Here is a 19,723-nt window from a genome sequence, read left to right as displayed (position 1 = left end):
ACATTTACTACATCTTTAAATTTTAAGATATTTGTTTATTTTATTTTAAACATATTACAATAACACTATATCTACTAATTACATGTATACTTTTTTTTTTTATTCTAGAGAAAATCTCATAACTTTTACCTTCTTATTCCAGATGAAACCCTTGCACCACAAATGGTGTTAAATCAGTCAATTTTAGGGGTCATGCCATGCACATGATTGTTGAATATTCTTTTTTCTCGAAAACACCCTTATAGAGTTCGAATAAGTTGGTTGTTTTGCGAAGGAAATGAGATTCGGTGCTGATACCAGTGGCATAAAAAACCATGAAACACAATTAACTCACACGGTGAAAACAAATGAGAAATGAGGAAGGGGGGGTTAAAGACGAGGCATCCAAGCGGTGGGGTTAATTAATGCTTTAATTTAAAGATTCACTTATTTGGTACCCCTATTTGTTACAGAAGATGACTTGGAAAGGTTGATTTGTCTACAGTGTTGCTCGAAGAAGCGAATGAGAATCACCATTTTTGGGCTCTTGCTTCAAAAGTTCCATTAGATGATCTGGAGAAATAAAAGGAAGGGGTTGCAAAACAAGAGGAAAGGTGGCGTTGCCACCGGAGGAGGATTAAAAGATTTAATAGTAAAAGGGAATAACTAGGGGCAAATTTGGAAATGTAGATAAAAAAGAAAAAATAAAATAAAATAACAACATTTTTTGCTGTCTGACATAGTGTCAAAAAAATGTCTAAAAAATGAGAAAATATATATGTAATTAGAATAAAATTAAGAGATTGTCATTATAATTTACTTTTTTTAGATAATTTATTTTATTTTTCTATTGCATAATGGATATGTCTATAAATAAGCTTATTGGACTACCTAAAGTAATGTTAAAAAATAAAGTAAAGAATAAATATGTGTTTTTGTTTTTGAATGTGAAGAAAATGTTTCATTGTACTAAAATATTAGTAAGCTTACAATGAACTAATTTTTCCAATGACCTCAAGTTTCATTTTATTTTAAAGTGAAATATAATTTAATTTTCATCTTTCCTTTTTTTTCTTATCGTTACAAGCATAATATTACAATAAACACTTAAAAAATTAGGGAAACAAACATAATTTAGAAAAAACATAATAATAAACATAAGTTAGAACAAATATATTAATAAATATAATATTAATTAATAAGCATAATCTATCTGTTGCTCTGTAATTTTTATTATGATAATATTAGGTAATGACAAAATCAAATTGAGTCTAATTTTTTTTGTAAGGATTAACTTAATGATTGTACTTTTTTTTTTGAGTCTCATTAGAATAATGTATTATCACATTAAAAGTTTTAGAACAACAGACACATTATGCTTATTAATCAATATTATGTTTATTATTATGTTTGTTGTAACTTATGCTTACTTCCCTATTTTTTTGAGTATTTATTGTAATGTTATGCTTACAACAATAAAAAAGGGTAAAGATGAAAATTAAATTATATTTTACCCTTAAATGAAATGAAATTTGGGATTTGACAAATTAATCCAATGGAAACTTAGTGACATTTTAGTTAAATGAAAACTTATTGACATTTTGGTCCAGTTTATTCAACAGTCATGTTGACAATCATTTTTGTGACATTTTCGTTTCTCTATGTCATGTAGGTTCTTTCATTAACAGTAACGGATAAAAGTTAATAGATAGATGAATTTATTGTATTTTTTTCATTTTCAAGAACTAAAATTTAAATTTTTATATTTTGGAAATGAATTTGTTAGCGCTCTACATATTTAGGGACGAAAATGACTATTTACCCTAAATTAAATGTCTTATTTTATACATATCGTGTGTGGGACCTAGATTTTTTTCGAAATTGTCAAGCATTCAGTACATCATTAATTTTTAAGACATTTTATTTTATTGGCCAATAAATGTATATATTAGTAGGCATGTTGGACTACGAACAATCATGTTAAATTAATCAATTGAATGTCCTATTTTACATATATCGCGTATGTAGGACCTATATTATTCTTTATAGTGATATTTTCTATCTAACAAGAATTTTAGTCATCAATCACATTCTCTACCTTCCTTAATAACTATTGCAGAGTGTTAAAATATTTTTCTTTTTTCTCCTTTATTTTATACAAATAAATATGTGACAATGGTTTTGTATGTTTGGTTTGTGATGATATATAGAAAACTTTTGGTGGTCTTAACTTTTACTAACTCCTCTTATATTGTAAGTAAAGTAATTAACTAGGGATTACCATAGTTATGATTTAATTTATCATACCTCAAGGAAGAATATGCATTACATTGTTCATAAGAGGATTTTAACTCAATTTAATGCTTAAAAATGATATGAAAAATACAATTTTGTTAATAAAATTAAAAAGAATACTTAGAGACTATACTACTCGTCTCTAATACATTAAAATTTTGAAATTCATAATTCAAAACGATTTCAAAGATAGATTCGGCTACCATATATTTGACGTGGAACATTTTCATCTAAAATTTCCATCTCTAATACTATTTAACCAACAAAGACAAAATCAGACACAAAATAATATAGAAATGGATATATCAGTCTCTAAGCAATGTCTCTATAACAAAATTTTCATTTCACCTCTGCATGACATTAATATCTATTTTCGTCTCTATTGTTCTTCGTCTCTAAATTTTATCAGTATATCAATTATTCTAGTAATAGGATCTTACATTATTGTGAGGATCCTCTTGATTATTCAACATGTAGCTTTTATTTAAATAAAACTTACAAATCCTTATTTTTACTCAAAATTAGGAGTTTAAGATATATTTAGTATAGATGATTAGTTGAAAGGTTTAGATACCAAATTTGAGTAGAAATTTGAAGATTTTGTAAGAAATGAGGTTAGAAGCTTAAATTTTAGATTTTTAAATTTTGGATGGAATATGATAATATTTATGTAAATGAAATATGAGAGTTTGATTGATGATATTTGAATCAAAGAAAATTTAAAATAATTTAACTAATTCAATTCCTAAAGATTTCAAATTAAAAAAAATGAAGATTTTGGAATTTAGTAAGAAAGAAACTTACGAAAAAACTTAATTATAGTAATTAAAAGTGTTTCGAAGATTAAATTTGAACAACAAATTGTTGAAAGACTAATATTGTCCATAGTTATGTATATACATATAGTCTATAGATGATTAACAATGCGATTAAGTCATCATAATATTTCTTCATTTTTTTGGGTACCAAATGTTGGGTTTTTTGAGCTCCCTTCCTATGAGGAGTAAATGCTCAAATGAGAATGCCCATTTTGTTTCACTTATTTAAGTGGAAAGGGGCTAGATTAAAAAGAGAGAGATACTCATTTGAGAGAAAAAAAAATAGTTACAAAACATTGAGAGAGAAAGGAGAGGGATAATCATTGTGATTTTCGTATACCCATTAGAGAGCATTTTTTAGATTGCAACTGTGAATTCATTCACCGTTGGATTGAGATGATTTTTGGATAGTGGATTGCACACACGTGATAATTGAAATTGTTCGATTGGATCGTAAAAAAGATATCTAGATAGAGATATAAATGTTTCGTATTCTTTACTTTATATTTTAGGATTTCATCTTCTTGTCTCTATTGTACCAATTGAGGGTCTGTTTTGATTTGACTATTTTGTAGCATATTTCAGTGCACTTGTTGGAGACTCTCTTGTATCTCTATTGATTATTATGGAGTTATTTCTTTGGTTTGGACGGCCCGTGGTTTTTACCTTTGCATTGAGGGATTTTTCACGTTAAACAAATTGTGTCTCTTGTGTGTGGTTTTTCTTAATTTCTATTTTGTGATCTATATTTTATTGGTACTCTTCACAGGTTCTTGCAAGTTTGGGGAAATTTATTTCCACTGCCTATTACTCTGTTATTAAGTTTGTTATTGTGTTGGCCTGTTTTCCCCATCAGAGTGGTATCAAAGCTCTTTGGTTAAAGGACTCTTTTTCTACTTGCTTGAATGATGGAGGCACATATGAATATGGTATCCTTAAAGGGATTTTTTTCTACTTGCTTCTAAATCAGGGAGCAACAAATTGTATCTATTGAAGAACTTTTTTGAATTGAAGTACAAGGATGAAACTCAATTTACTGAGCACTTAAGTGAATTTCAAGGACCTTGTGATTAGTTGTCAGCCATAGGTATCAACTTTGATGATGATGTGTTGGGATTGTTCTTATTAATAACTCTACCTGACTCGTGGGAGACATTTCAGGTTTCCATGATTAGTGCTGCCCCCAATGGTGTTGTTCCTTTGCAAATGGCAAAGACTAGTGCTATTAATGAAGAGATGAGAAGAAAGACGCAAGGTACTTCTTCTTAGTCAGAGGTGCTTGTTACTGAAAATAAGGGAAGAAGCCAGAAGAAGATGATGAAGGGTGATAGAGACGAGAGTAGGAGCAAGTCTAGGTCTCGATACAAGAATGTTGAGTGTCATTATTGTCACAAAACGAGCATATCCAGAGGAGTTGTTTCCTATGGAAGAAGGAAAGTAAAGACAAGAAGGGTAAGCAAAAAGAGAAGAATCATGATGATAACCGTGTGACTACTGCTACTAGTGATGATCTTGTTATTTTTCATGGCCCAAATTTGATTAATCTTGTATCTGATGAGAGCATGTGGATAATTGATAATGGTGCTACACTGCATGTTACAGTCAGGAAGGAGTTCTTCACATCTTACATTCCAGGTGATTTTGGAGTCTTGAAGATGGGTAATAATGGCGTGTCAAAGGTGATTGGTGTTGGTGATGTTTGTTTGCAAACCAACATGGGAATGCATTAGCTACTTAGAGGAATGAAACATGTTCCAGATGTCCGCTTTAATTTGATCTCTGTGCAGGTACTTGACGATGCTGGTTATGATAGCCACTTTGGTTCTGAAAAGTGGAAACTTACCAAGGGTAACTTGGATGTGGCCGAGGGGAAGAAAATTTCAAATTTGTATTGGACAAAAGCTTTGGTTGCTAGAGATAGTGTGAATGCTATGGATATGGAGACATCTTTGTGGCATCGAAGGCTTAGTCATATCAGCGAAAAAGGGCTAAATTGTTTAGCCAAGAAGGATATGCTTCCAGGATTGAAGAATACAGACTTAGAGAAATGTTCTCATTGCATGGTTGGTAAGCAAACCAACTTTAATTTGATCTCTGTGCAGATACTTGATGATGCTGGTTATGATAACCACTTTGGTTCTGGAAAGTGGAAACTCACCAAGGGTAACCTGGTTGTGGCCAAAGGGGAGAAAATTTCAAAGTTGTATTGGACGAAAGCTTTGGTTGCTAAAGATAGTGTGAATGCTATGGATATGGAGGCATCTTTGTGACACCAAAGGCTTAGTCATATCAAAGAAAAAGGGCTGAATTGTTTAGCCAAGAAGGATATGCTTCCAGGATTGAAGAATGCAGACTTAGAGAAATGTTCTCATTGCATGGTTGGTAAGAAAACCAGAGTATCATTCAAGAATCATCCCCCCTCAAAAAAATTTTTAAGTTGCTTGAATTGGTGCATTCAAATATTTGTGGCCCTTTGAAGGTGAAACCCTTTAGTGGTGCACTTTATTTTGTTACCTTCATTGGTGAATGTTCTAGGAAACTTTGGGTCTATGCTTTGAAGACAAAAGACCAAGTTCTTGAAAAATTCAAGGAGTTTCATGTCCTAGTTGAGAGGCAGTCAGACAAGAAGTCAAAACGCATTCGTACTGACAATGATGGTGAGTATTGTGGACCATTTGATGTCTATTGCAAGCTGCATGGTATTGCTCATGATAAAACTCCTCCTAAAACTCCTAAATTGAATGGTTTGGCGGAGAGGATGAACATGACATTGATTGAGAGAGTGAGATGTATGCTCTCTAAAGCAAAGTTACCCAAGCATTTCTAGGGTAAGGCACTGTACACGGTGGTGCATGTTATCAATCTTAGTCCAGCTGTTGCTTTGAATAGTGAAAGGCCGAACAAAATTTGGTTTGGCAAGAATGTGAAGTATGATCACTTAAGAGTTTTTGGCTGCAAGGCTTTTGTGCATGTTCCAAAGGATGAGAGATCCAAGTTGGATGCAAAGTCAAGGTAGTGTATCTTCATTGGTTATGGTGAGAATGAATTTGGTTACAGGTTCTATGATCCTATTGAGAAGAAGCTTGTTAGAAGTCATGATGTGAAATTCATGAACGACCAAACCATTGAAAACATTGATAAGGTGGAGAAGTCTACATCCAAGGAAGACAATGGTGTCGCTGATTTTGAACCAATTCAATCGCCTATTCATAATCTGAATATTGATGTTCCAAATGATGTTGGTGTCCAACAACCTGGAGATGAGCTAGATGTTCCTGCTACTGATGATGAAGAGGAGCATGACATGTCACAAGATGAAAATCTTGGTGATGCTACTGAATCACCTCAAGTTCAACTTAGGAGGTCCAACAGGGAGAAACAACCTTCTAGAAGGTATTCTCCTAATGAGTATGTGATCCTAATAGATGATGCAGAACCTGGGTGCTTTAGAGAGATCATGGAAAGTGAAAAAAAGAGAAAGTGGCTGGATGCAATGAAGTTTGAAGCTTGTTGTGATATCGTCGATTTGATGGTTACCTCCACATAGTTGTGAGGGGGGAGATTTGTTGGGTTTTTTGAGCTCCCTTCTTATGCGGAGTAAATGCCCAAATGAGAATGTCCATTTTGTCTCACTTATTTAAGTGAAGAGGGTCAGATTAGAGAGAGAGACTCATTTGAGAGGGAAAAACATTATAATTTTCGCATACCCACGAGAGAGTGTTTTTCATATTGCAACTGGGGATTCGTTCACTGATGGATCAGGCTGATTTTTGGACAACATGTTCTACATATGTGATACTTTAAATTTTTTGGTTGGATCGTCAAAAAGATATCTCGGGAGAAAGATAAGTGTTTCACATTCTCTACTCTCTACTTTGGGGTTTCATCTTCTTGTCTCTATTGTATCAATTGAGGGTCTGTTTTGATTTGGCTGTTTGTAGCAAGTTTCAGTGCACTTGTTGGAGACTTTTTTATATCATTATTGATTATAGTAAAGTTATTTCTTTGGTCTGGACGACCTGTGGTTTTTACCCTTGCATTGAGGGGTTTTTCACGTTAAACAAATTGTGTCTCTTGTGTGTGATTTTTCTTAATTTCTATTTTGCGCTCTATATTTTATTGGTGTTCCTAACAAGTTCTTGCAAGTTTGGGAAAATTTATTTCCATTGCCTATTACTCAGTTATTGAATTTGTTATTGTGTTGACTTCTTTTTCCATCACCAAAGGGATGCGAGGCTACAATATTGCCACTGCCACACAAATGACAGAAATTGGCAGCAAATACGATCATTTCACATGGATATGATTCAAAGTAAAAGCCCAAGCTAGCTATGACACCTTTAGTAAAACTTTACGTGAACACTATATGAAGATTATTGTACTTACTAAGTCACTAAGTTGTTTAAATTGGAAAATTCGCTAATAAGAAGGTATGGTCTAAAAAACCAAAAAATCAAGTTGTTTTTGCTGTACGTAATTAAAGCCTGTAAACGTTACAAATTAGAAATATATGAAGAGATGAGACGAGTTAAATGATTAACAGGAGAAAGATAGTGGATTTGATTTTCTTTCCTAACAAAACTAACATTCTAACAATCTAAAATTTACTGATAATGAACATAAAGATTAGACATATCTGAGTATAGTTATGCAAATTAATTGTGGAGCATTGAACACATCAGAGTAGAGAATTATCTTCACCCTATAAATTAGTTTTTAAAGTTGAGTTAGATTTAGATTCAAATTCTAAGACTACACATGTAAGTTTTTTTTATTATAAAATTAAGGTGACTATCACTAACATCCCAACTATATTGATACTCTACTTATCATCACTGTAGCCATCCCAAATATCATTACAAATAGAAAAGAACGAAGTCTACAAAATGGGGCCGGGACTAAGCCTAAACTCATCAGAGCAACTATAAAAACCTGTAGTACGTTGGGAAGAACGTTTTAGTTAAGGAGGATTGCGTCCTTGACAAAAAACCAAACAGAGTTCTACCAGGTAAAACTATCTCGGGAGAATACTCCAAAATTCGCTAACGAATGCGCAGAAACATTTCCTTCCCTATATACATGTTCACTTTTTGTAAAGATAATCATATAATCTTACACATGTGAGTAGATTAAAAGCAATTGGAGAAAGCGAAGAAACCACAAACCATAAAATATGGTAGCTAAATCTATAAAAGTTTATGAAAAAAATAAATATAACTAATACTATTATTATAACGAAAGCTCGTTAGAGTGAATTTATTGTGTAAATTAAATTAACATTTTATCATTGAAATTTAAAAATTAAGAAAAAAGACATAAAATCCCGATCCGAAGTACTAAAAGCCTATGAATTTAAAGAGCACTTATAAAAGACTTACATCTTCATAAAATGAGTGAAAAAATGCTATCTAAAATGTTATAAGAACAAAAAATAAAATAAATATAATTTATAATAACTAAAAGAAAAACATAATTTTGCAACAAAAAACAAAAAGGTACTAAATTGACTAAAAAAAGCATTTAAATCTTAATTTTAAAATAAATAATTTAAATTGAGATATAATTAAGTTTACTAATTTTAACTGTTAATAATTCCTTTCAAAACAATTGTTGAACTTATTTAAGAAATATAAATAAAAGATGATAGATCGAAAGAGACAAATTATTAAGAAGATCATCAATTATACAAATAAAGATAAAAAGAAATAGTTTATAATAATTGAGACACATTATTTTAACTAATTGTAAGAGTTTTATGAAATGCATATCCAAAAGAAAGAAAATAGAAATATTAAGAATGTAAAATTAAAAATTATAAATAAAATAAAAGTCTCATTTTTCTTTTTATGGTGTGCATTATAATTAATTAAAAAAGATAAAGAAGAGAAATGATGACTTTTAAACTAATTTATTTTATTTTTATTTTTTCTTTCATTCTTTTCTCTTCTGTGGTTTCTTTTCTCTATCTCACACACAGTTTAACTAAATAATGAATAGAAAACCCTATCAAAATTGTGTGAGTTTACAAAAGAAAAGCACAATATATTCCACAAGAGCCCCACTTCTACAGTCATGCTCTTATATATGCTGATAATGTATTTGATCTTCCATATTTCTCTCATTATATTCGTATATATGTCAACTAAAATCAATATATCTTTTTTTTTTTGTATGGATTAGGAAACTGAAGAAAGCAAGTATGAAAAGCCTATAATTAGTTTATTACAGAGGAAGATACGTATGAGAATTGTACGTAGTGTCTTGTAAACACCGAAGAAAAAGAAGGCAATCATGATTCATGAACGAACAATGTTGTGTGTATAAGTGTGCATGCTAAAGTGGCCAAGGACAGATGGCTGAATATTGTGCTAAAAACAACCAAGGCAGTTTGGAACGCCGTAAAGCTGCGACCACCCCATTAACGCAAGTATATGTTAACTACCAACGGGTGTGCTTGTTTTAATATATCTTATACGTAATACGTGCCTTTATTCAGTGAATGGATTCTGACAATTTGTTTCATGTGTGACATGTTTGGCAGCAGCACGAGTGATGCTCAGGAGTATGCTTCGTCACGTCAAGGTATATCATGTGGTCTATGCTCAATGCTTTTCATTTCTTGATCGATGTTGATAATGATCATCGGTATCCTTCCACGTTTACCACCACAAAAGCCGATAGCATATATAATAAGGAAAAGGATAAAAAGCAATATTAACTGGATGAAATTGTTGTTGCCCTTACCTTAGCCATTCCTTTGGTGCCACGTGCATGGATTGGCCAGTTGCTTCCATGTGTTGTTCAATTATAAAATAGAATAAAATTAGGATCATCAAATCGTTTAGTTTAGTTAATTGAATAATCTTCATGAATTATTATAAATTTTTTAATATTCAAGTTCTTATTACGTATTAATAAAAATTAAAATAAAATTTGTTTATAAAAATATATTAAATTGATCTTTAAATTAAACTTCAAGTATTTTTTATCTTTATATTTTTTCCTAATAGTTTTATGTGTTAATTAACTACATTAACCGATGATATAAAAATTTATGAAATTTATTACATTATTAAGAAGTTTGATGAAATAATCATATCTAATTTTTTTAGTAAATTGTGTTTTTAGGCCTCATATATTTAAAATATTTTATGACGTTAAACTACTTGAAGAGAAATAAAAAAACATAATTTATATTAAAAAAATACACTCTTGTTAGACTCCTTAATGGTGTGTAATAAGTTAGCCAATTGATATCATTGTTACTTCCTTAGTTAACCTTATTATTGGACAAAAAAGACTAAAACTGTTAACAAGAGAAAAAATATATTAAAAAAATGCTAAAAAAATTATTTAGAGACTAAAAGTGAAATTAAAAAAAATAGGAACTAAAAACATAATAAATCCTTTAAAATACTAGTCTAAATTCCTATGAAAACATTTTTTTTAATTTTTATATTTACTCAAAATACATAATTTTTGGTGGAAGATTAAACTAATATTGCTTTTTTATGAATTAAAAATAATATTTGAAATATTTTAAGGGTTCACCAATATAAAGAGTACGTTATCAATATTTTTCATATTGCCAATTTCCTTTGACATTGATCCATATTTATCATAAAAAAATCATCATCCACATATCACATATGTATGTAGGTTTCACACAACTTAATTTTAAGGATTACTACCAGCCAAAACAGAATAAACAAAATTCAAAAGAGAAGTACGGATTTTTGTTTAGTCGATGATAACTTTTTATTGATAAACAAAATTAAAGACAAAGTATAGATAAAAAATATTTGAAAATAATATTAAAAAAAATAAGCGAAAAGCAAAATATCTTGACACACCATATGATGAATGGAAGTGCATCCTGAAATGATCAAATAATTGTTTGGTAGGATTAGAAATAGCCAAACATTTGGGAACGCCCTAAGAACGAAGTCGATCTATAATAGCCGTGGTAGGAATGTTAGTGGTGTCGCTTTTACTTTGGTTTTGGGAGTAATTTTATTGATGTTTTGACAAAACGAATGGCCTTGGTGGGAACGTCAGGTCATGTCCCCTGCTTGGGATGCCACCTTAGGCCTTAGCCTTGCTACATATTAGTAGTCAACAAAATTAAGCGATCTTTAAAGCACCATCCATATATATATATGTATCGAAAGTTCTTGTAATGAACAACAATGTTTATAATATATTCTACAGAATAATACATATGCACAAAGTTTTTACGTTTTACATTTCAACATTTACGATTTGGTCTACAGAATACTACATATGCACAGAGCAGAAGGAATAAACTTTCAAAATAGTAATCTAAATAAGCAAGAGTCTAAAAGTTCACTATATCCTTACGATTTAGTTGCTTGGGTCCCTTGCGTTTTGTCTTTCAATTTGTTATTAGAATAATCATTTTAAAATATAACTTTTGGATTAGTAATCTAAATAATCAGTGTAATTTACTCGAAAACATATATAGCACATTACACCATGAATGAACTTGCCCCCAACTCACTAATTACTTGGAATAAAGTATAAGCACTATTTGGGCTTTTTTGTCATCATATATGGACCACTACATTAAAACCACAAATTCATTTGTCCCTTTTCAGAGGTAAAACATTTAGTCCATATTGTCTTGTTATTGCATGAAATTGTGCCACAAAATGGATAAAGATATAAAGGCAACTTTATTATGTCTTAATCCTTAACTATTATCAATCATGTAGCAGTTGTGAATACTCTATGTATAAACAAAAAAGAGTAATATTTTCAAGTTGCACACAAATTAGTTAATACCTAAGCTTTCATTTCTGGTTATTAACCACTAAAACTTCAATTATGTGGCTGATAATTCATCATTGCTCTTAAAAGGAGGAGTTTTGCGGGTATGACGAGAAAAATATAAGACACCTGAGATGAGGATGTTAGAAGTTACCAACCTGATATTTGGTTGGTTTTTTTATTAATAAATTGTTAGTGCTCTTAAAAGTGGGAATTCTAAGGGGGTGTACACGTGTCGGACAATGTAGAAGTTATCCATCATATATATATGGAAGCTGGCAAGCTTGGTTGAAGTACACATTGTTCTACTCATACCTCAAAAAAGGCAAAGCTTATTCCCCCAAGACTTAGCTAGCACTAGCAAACACCTCTATATCTAAAATGGTTTCAATTTCTGATCATGAACTGGTTTTGATCTTTGGTCTCCTAGGTATTGATTAGACTTATAAGTTATTGTACAACTCTCATTCCAACCGTTTGACAGCATCATTTTAAACTTTGATGTCATCATGAAAATAATTCATATTTATTTTGTCTGTTTCATTCCAACTGACCTAGCAAAAATGATAGGTATCCATCTTTGATTTGTAACTTTTCCATACAGTCTCATTAAGGTTTTTTATCACACAATTGAGTGTAATGCATGGAACAACAGTAACTTCCAATTTTACCTGCTGCTTCTATTTTTTCAAATTTATTCTTTTTTTGTCTTGATCCCTCACTGATGCTCTCTGTTCTCTTCCTTTCTATAGGTAACATTGTGTCATTCATGGTGTTCTTAGCACCCTTGTAAGTCCTGTCTCAAACCATAATACTATCATATATAATTTGGCATGAATGCCACTCATTTACACCTTGAAATGCTTAAAAGCTTGTATCCATTTCTTTCTCTCGCAGGCCAACCTTCTATACAATTTACAAGAAGAAATCATCAGAAGGATTTCAATCAATTCCATATGCGGTTGCACTTCTTAGCGCACTGTTGCTTCTATATTATGGCTTCATAAAGACCAATGCTACTTTGATTATCACCATCAACTGTATTGGATGTGTTATAGAAGTTTCATACCTAACAATGTACATTATATATGCTCCCAGGAAACAGAAGGTGGAACCAACATGACAATCTTTCCTTCTCAACTCTTTTCCATTTTGCTCTAGATAACGATATTTAAAGTAACTGCACAAATTTGTTCATTTTGAAACTAGCTTTATTACTGTTAAGAGAGTTGTAAACTGTAACTTGGTAAGCTTATTACCTTATAAATGTTTGATGGATATTTCAGATATCCACTTTGGTAATGATACTCATTGCCGACATTGGAGGTTTTGGCTTAACCATGTTAATCACCACCTTTGCTGTGAAGGGCATTAACCGTGTCCATGCTGTGGGATGGATTTGTGCCATTTTTAACATTGCAGTGTTTGCTGCTCCCTTAAGCATAATGGTACATTCTATATTCAATTATTCACATAATATAGATCTTGCATAGTTTGATATGCAATCTGAAATATGTAAAATCTGTACATTAATTGCAGAGGAGGGTCATAAAAACCAAAAGTGTAGAGTTCATGCCATTTTCATTGTCCTTATTTCTTACGCTCTGCGCCACCATGTGGTTTTTCTATGGTTTCTTCGACAAGGATGACTTCATTATGGTGAGGAATAACACTTCTATATCTATTACTCATTCTACTCATTTTCTCTTGAAAGCAAACTGATTAGTGTTTTGTTTTGTGGTATTATCAGTTTCCAAATGTGTTAGGATTTATTTTTGGCATCTCTCAAATGATTTTATACATGATATACAAGAATTCTAAGAAGAATGGAGAAACCAATTGTACAGAGCAGCAAGAAAGTGAGGGCACAGTGAACTCCAAACAGCACAGCTGCGATGGAAATAAACTCGATTTTCCTTCACTGGTGGAAATGAAAGAGAATCAACTCAATCAAGTTTGATGTTATGTTGATAAGTGTCTAAGTTCTAGCGTTTGATGGAGGACTATATATAGGCTTAGGATGAATGTTGAATAACTAATGTCTCGTATCTAATTATACATACTGTTGTAATAACAACTGTTGCCACTTGGCATGCATTGACTATATAATAGACTAATGATCATAGTTCTGGTTAAAGTATATGGTTTGGTTCCGAGTGAAATGCAAAAAGTTCTACTTCTACATGTTTAAAGCAGCACTAAATGCTCAATTAATAATGACAAATAGTATTTTGAAAAAATAGTATAGAGCATGGAAAAACTTGGTAATGCATGCTTGAAAGATTTTATTGTGGCAATCTTTTGGGTTTGTTTTACACTTTAGAAAGTAGAACGTGTAAACAGCAATTCTGGTTGTGGTTTGTGTAAATCTATTAATTTCATTAGCTCTCACTCAGTACATACAACGTAACTTTAGGCTTCTTTCACACTCTCCTTAACCTCATAATTGAGTGAAAAAAATAAGTGGTAGGATTTAAGTTCAGGATTTTTTCATTCAGTATTACAAAATCTTCATGTGAGAAACCAAGATTGCAGTTAGACTGAAACTAAAGTTGGCATGTTATTATTTCTTGAAAAAGAAATAATCATCCCAAGTGCTAAAGTCAGCATAATGCCACATGATAAAAAATGGCACATCATCAATATCATGTCAACAATAGTGGCATAACAATAATTATGTTAGAGGACTGAAAATGAAAAAAAAAATTCAAGGAGTAAAAAAAATTCAGAACTTACATGAACTACAAATAAAAAAAAAGAAAAATTACGTGAACTAAAAATAAATTAATAAAAAATATTTTTGTCTACAAATATATCACATAAAGTTGTGCATATTTCTGTTTTCATATATTTGTGTTGCCAAAAAAAGAATGATGGCATAAAGAGAAAAGTCTCATCTCCTTTCCAAAATACTTAAACGTATATCCTAATTAGTCAAAGTATCCACCACATGATTAGAATCACTTAGCATACATGCATGTGACAAAGTCTAATTGTTTTTTACTAACACTATTATTTCTAGAATCTTAGATGGATGTATTTGTGCATGGAATAAGCATAATTCTACCATGAATAGGTGGATCATATATAAGGTAGATTTGATCAAGGGATCAATGCTGAGTTTAAAAAATTATGTTGTATCTCCACCTAAATGCCCATCAAGTCAACGTGAAGGGTTGTAAATGGTTAGGTGAATAGTTGAGATATTAGTCATGGGGGACATCAAGGTCAAGATTAAGGTATTTGACATAGGTTGGTAAGGGAACATATAGTCCATCAAGATTTCAAGTTTCATTTGGATAAAGGTCAACCCCCTTGAGGTGAAAATCACTAACATGCAACATCATATATATGTAAATAAGGGGACAATAACAAGCTAATATGAAAATTAGACTAAACATTGGTCATTTTCTATATGATGCATGAAGCCATTATGGAGAACATGCATAACTTTAAGGATACTCTGATAGACATAAATCTTTTAATTAGTTCATTCTTACTTATTTTATTTTATATTAATTTTAAATTAAATTTACACATGATATTTAAGACTTAAATATTTGTTTGTGTCTACAAATATGTTACTTTTTCATTTTTAGTCCTTGTAAGTTATGTTTTTCTTTTCCTTTTTAGTTCATGTAATATCTATTTTTTTTTTCATTTTTAGTTCCTCTAATGTTATTGTTGACGTGACAATGATTGGTTAGAGTGACAATGCCACGTCACTTTTCGTTTGTCATGTCAACGATAATTATCAAAAATACTTAAGTGAGACTTGTGGATTTAGGCAATTACCTCATCTTTTCTCTTACTTAGGACTTTGTTTATGTCTTTTTGATGTAAATTGTAAATATGTAGTTTGTTTTCTTTAGCTTGTTATTTTGTTAGATTGCATATGTTTATTGATGGAATATTTTGTAAGATATTGAATTGGATTGAATTTCATTTTTTGGAGCAAGGTTTAACGAAAGCTTGAAGTGAAAATTTTAGCTCAAATGAGCTTAAATTGGATTTTGAGGACCCAAATTGAAGTTCCTTTTTGGAGAAGATGAAAAAGAAAGTTGCAAAGGAAAATTAGCTTTAGTAAAACAACTTTTAGCTTAAGTTGAATTTAAACAAAGGTGCAGAACTGCATAATTGTAGTATCTGTTTAAGCTCGAAGTTTTTGGCTTGAGCAAACACTCACTTAAGTGTAGATTTTTTGGGTCTATATAAATAGTTTCTCTCGTTCATTTTGAGAAGGACGCTTTCTCATTTTGTAAAAACATCTCCTTCACTAAAGTTCTTCTCCAGCTCTCTTCTTTCATTGTTCTTCTATCTTTCTTGCTTTTGGATGTTATTCATGGAGATGAGTAGCTAAACCCTTTGTTGTTGGAGTTAGATTGTATCTAAACAATATGCTCTCATGTATTTCTTTTGAAATAGTCTTATATATTCATCTTATTCTTCAATGTTAGTTTTTTAATCTTATGCTTCATGCTTGTTATGGATTGACCACTCATAGCTTGATTTCTTGGATGAGATTGCTATTGGAAAATACTTTCTTTATCTTGAACTGTGGCAAAATGTTCATTAAACCTCAGAGATAGAAATAGGATGAGGGGTAATGGTGATCATTGGGTCATTGAGCTTAAGCAAGTGTCTTTGTTAAATGTACAAATGATTGACATTTAATTGAGGAACTTAAGTCTTTTCACCTAAAGAATTAAGGATTAGAATACCGTTTTTGAATTGTTACTGATATTAGCATTGAATTACAAGTTGAATATCATGTTTTAGCGTAAAAAGAGTTTGGTTCGGTGATATCTAACCCCGACAACCTTTGTCATCTGAAATTCATATTGTTTTATTGTGTGTTTATAAAAAATTCCAAAAATATCATAACTTATAGTGTTTGCTTTATTTTTATTGTTGAATGTTATGCTCAAATCATCATTATTTATTTGTTAGTTTAGTTAGTAAAGACTTGTGATATTAGTTACATATTGTACGAGTCTTTGTGGGAACGATAATTCTTATTTATCAAATACTATTTAACGACTAGGTACATTTGACAACCTCTCAACAGTCAACTATTTTTTAAGAGGAGTTGGCACGGCATAAACATAAACTTAAATTGAAAATGCATCAATATGCCAAGACACTGACAAAACTAAAATCGAAAAATAAATTTACTGGGAACAAAAATGAAATAACCCTAACTTCAATGTACTAATTTGATATTTAAGCCTATCTTAAATTAAAATGTACAAGTATATCTGGACATACCATGATGAGTGGAAGTGAATCCTAAAGTGACCAAATAATTGTGCGGTAAGACTAAAATCAGCCAAACAATTGGGAAACCCCCGAGAACAAAGCCTTGATGTACGTACCACCTTGGCCTTGCAACATTAACATATTATTAGTCAACTAGTCGAATCACAACGAAGGATGAAAACCACTAACCCACACCGGGACGGGACCCATGAGGACATGATTTTCAATCACAACCCCAAAAGCCCGGAATGCCAGTTCTGAGCAAATAATCTAACATAGAGATCTCAGGACTCCTACGGTATTAATTAGTCAACTAGTAGAAACATAAAGAAGGCTGAAAACCACTAACACCCTTGTGAGAATCACAATTGAAGGACATGCAAAAGTCTGACCATTGACCAAATAATATAGCATACACTTTGAGAATCATAATTTAAGGACAAAGTTACTACGTAGATGGACTGTACGAATTCAACAAGTAGAGACTCAACATTCGTATTGGCTGAAAACCACTAACCCTTGTAAGAATCACAATTTTAAGAACGTGCAAAACTCTGACCGAATAATCTAGCATACACTTAACATAGAGGAATCCTATTTATTTAAAGCACCACCCATGCTTTCTAATAAATGACAATATATATGATTGATTTAACCTTCTTCGTATTGAAAGTTCTTGTAATGAATTTTTGGTGTGGAAGTTCTTGTGATGAATAACAATGCTCTTAATATATATTTCACAAAATAATACATATATATGTAAAAAGTTCTTATGTTTTACATTTCAACATTTACCAAACGGGACTTCCAGGGAAAGGAAATCTACATTTCATCGTAGAAACAAAAAAGGGAGGAATGAACTTTCAAAATATACTAGTCTAAATAAGCAAGGATATAAAAGATACGATTTGTACTAGATGCTTGGGTCCTTTGCCTTTTGAGTCTTTCAATTTTTATTAGAATAATCATTTTAAAATACTATTATAACTTTTGGAGCAGTTCATTTTGTTTATGTTTCTCGGCCTCGGGAGCTAAAACTTTAAACAGGAAGAATTAAAAACATATATACCAATTACCACATCCCACCTTGCATGAACTTGCCCCAAATCAACTAATTACTAGGCATAGAGTAGAAGCACTATTGGGGCTATTTTGTCATTATATATGGAACACAATAATATTATATTTATAATCATAAAGAGAAAATTATAATTCAATAAACATCACAAAATAAACTCAAATTTAATTCTCTAAGAATCCTTACACATGTTCATTCTAATCCCCAATAGCGATAAACTCATCCCTTACCTCTAAGCGGACTCACGTGTCTTCAGCCAGCGATAGTAACATCTATAGCGGTTCCCTGAGATTCATTCAGTTATTCTTCCGACTGCTCCGATAGAATTCCCAAATATCAGAGAGACGGAGAAGAGATTGAAACCTCCACTTGTACGGTCTTCATGAGATTTTTTTTTTCTCCCTGCACAAATATTATCTCGAAAATCCCAACGGTGGAAGTGTGAGCAATTGAATTTTGAACAACATATCCAAATTTCATGAAAATCCAACGGTTAAAGAAATCGGGATCGTAGTTTTACCGAGACAGTTTTGGGTTTCTACGGGAAATTGAAATGCTACACTGCGAAGTGTTTTCCTCTAAGTTCAGATATGATTTTGAAATTCCCAACGGTGAGAATGTTCAAAATTGGGTTGCTAACATGATACTCAAATGTTACAACGATCCAACGGTGAACGAGTCCGAGATTGTCGTTTTTCTGAGACTGGGCTGTGGGAAAAAGAAAGGGTTTTGAGAGGAGAAGGGGAAAAACGAAAATGAGGCCAAAAAGAGGCACATGACTTAACATAACTATTTATACCTAGGGTATTCATCCTATTATTTGCTCTATATTTATTTATTTATTTATTTTATAAAAACAAAATCTATTTTATTTTCTATCAAACAAATAAATGAAATATCCTTTTTATTTTCTCTCAAATCATTATTTTAATTAATAATTATATCTCCTTATTTATTTATTTATAAAATCTCATCATTTTTCTAAAACTCTATTTATTTATAAATAAAAATTCTTTTTAATCTAGATTACAAAAATTGGGATGTTACAGGTGTTAATTAAGATTTGCGTTAAATTAGTTATTATGGGTGACATAAGCAACATATTAGCCTTTTTATTAATCATAATCAAAACAGACTAGTGTCACAGAATCCATCTCTGCCATGAATGGAAAGAGAATTGGAAGAGGAAGCTAAAGAGAAAAGAAAATAGAGGAAAATCAAATTAGCATAGAATGAGAATTAGCTTACAAAAGTGTTGACTATTACAGTTCATATAGTTTGTTACAAGAGTAACTAACTTGTAAGTAACGTGTAAGTAACTAAACTAACTAAGCTAACTCTAATTACAATGTGATCAACCTGAATGAGCCATGATCAAAATGATATCTATGCTAATATAGTGAAGAGAAATATAAATTTGATAATAATGGCAAAAAAGATTTGTCTAAACTACAGGAGCTCACTTAAAAAGGGTTTTTTTGATCAATATGTATACTCTCTCTCC

At 31.3% G+C, this 19,723-nt stretch overlaps 1 protein-coding gene across 1 annotated transcript; it reads left to right on the top strand.

The window, feature by feature from the left end:
• The first annotated feature begins 12,166 nt into the window (after positions 1 to 12,166).
• Positions 12,167 to 14,044, top strand: LOC114370685 (bidirectional sugar transporter SWEET9-like). The gene is made up of 6 exons (XM_028328081.1): positions 12,167 to 12,312; positions 12,635 to 12,671; positions 12,780 to 12,990; positions 13,169 to 13,330; positions 13,422 to 13,541; positions 13,633 to 14,044. The coding sequence occupies exons 1-6, from the start codon at positions 12,264 to 12,266 to the stop codon at positions 13,840 to 13,842; spliced, it is 789 nt and encodes a 262-aa protein (XP_028183882.1). The 5' UTR covers positions 12,167 to 12,263; the 3' UTR covers positions 13,843 to 14,044.
• Positions 14,045 to 19,723: the final 5,679 nt, after the last annotated feature.

Source organism: Glycine soja, chromosome 2 (genome assembly GCF_004193775.1).
Source record: "Glycine soja cultivar W05 chromosome 2, ASM419377v2, whole genome shotgun sequence".
Taxonomy (NCBI): domain Eukaryota; kingdom Viridiplantae; phylum Streptophyta; class Magnoliopsida; order Fabales; family Fabaceae; genus Glycine; species Glycine soja.
Note: the sequence above shows the minus strand (reverse complement) of the source record. Positions and strands in the feature narration are given on the sequence as shown.

Excerpts from the sequence above, each read along its gene's own strand:
- LOC114370685 (XM_028328081.1), top strand. The coding sequence starts at position 12,264 with ATGGTTTCAATTTCTGATCATGAACTGGTTTTGATCTTTGGTCTCCTA. Across the intron at positions 12,313-12,634 it reads TTTGATCTTTGGTCTCCTAG|GTAACATTGTGTCATTCATG; the intron begins GTATTGATTAGA and ends TCCTTTCTATAG. Across the intron at positions 13,542-13,632 it reads ACAAGGATGACTTCATTATG|TTTCCAAATGTGTTAGGATT; the intron begins GTGAGGAATAAC and ends TGGTATTATCAG.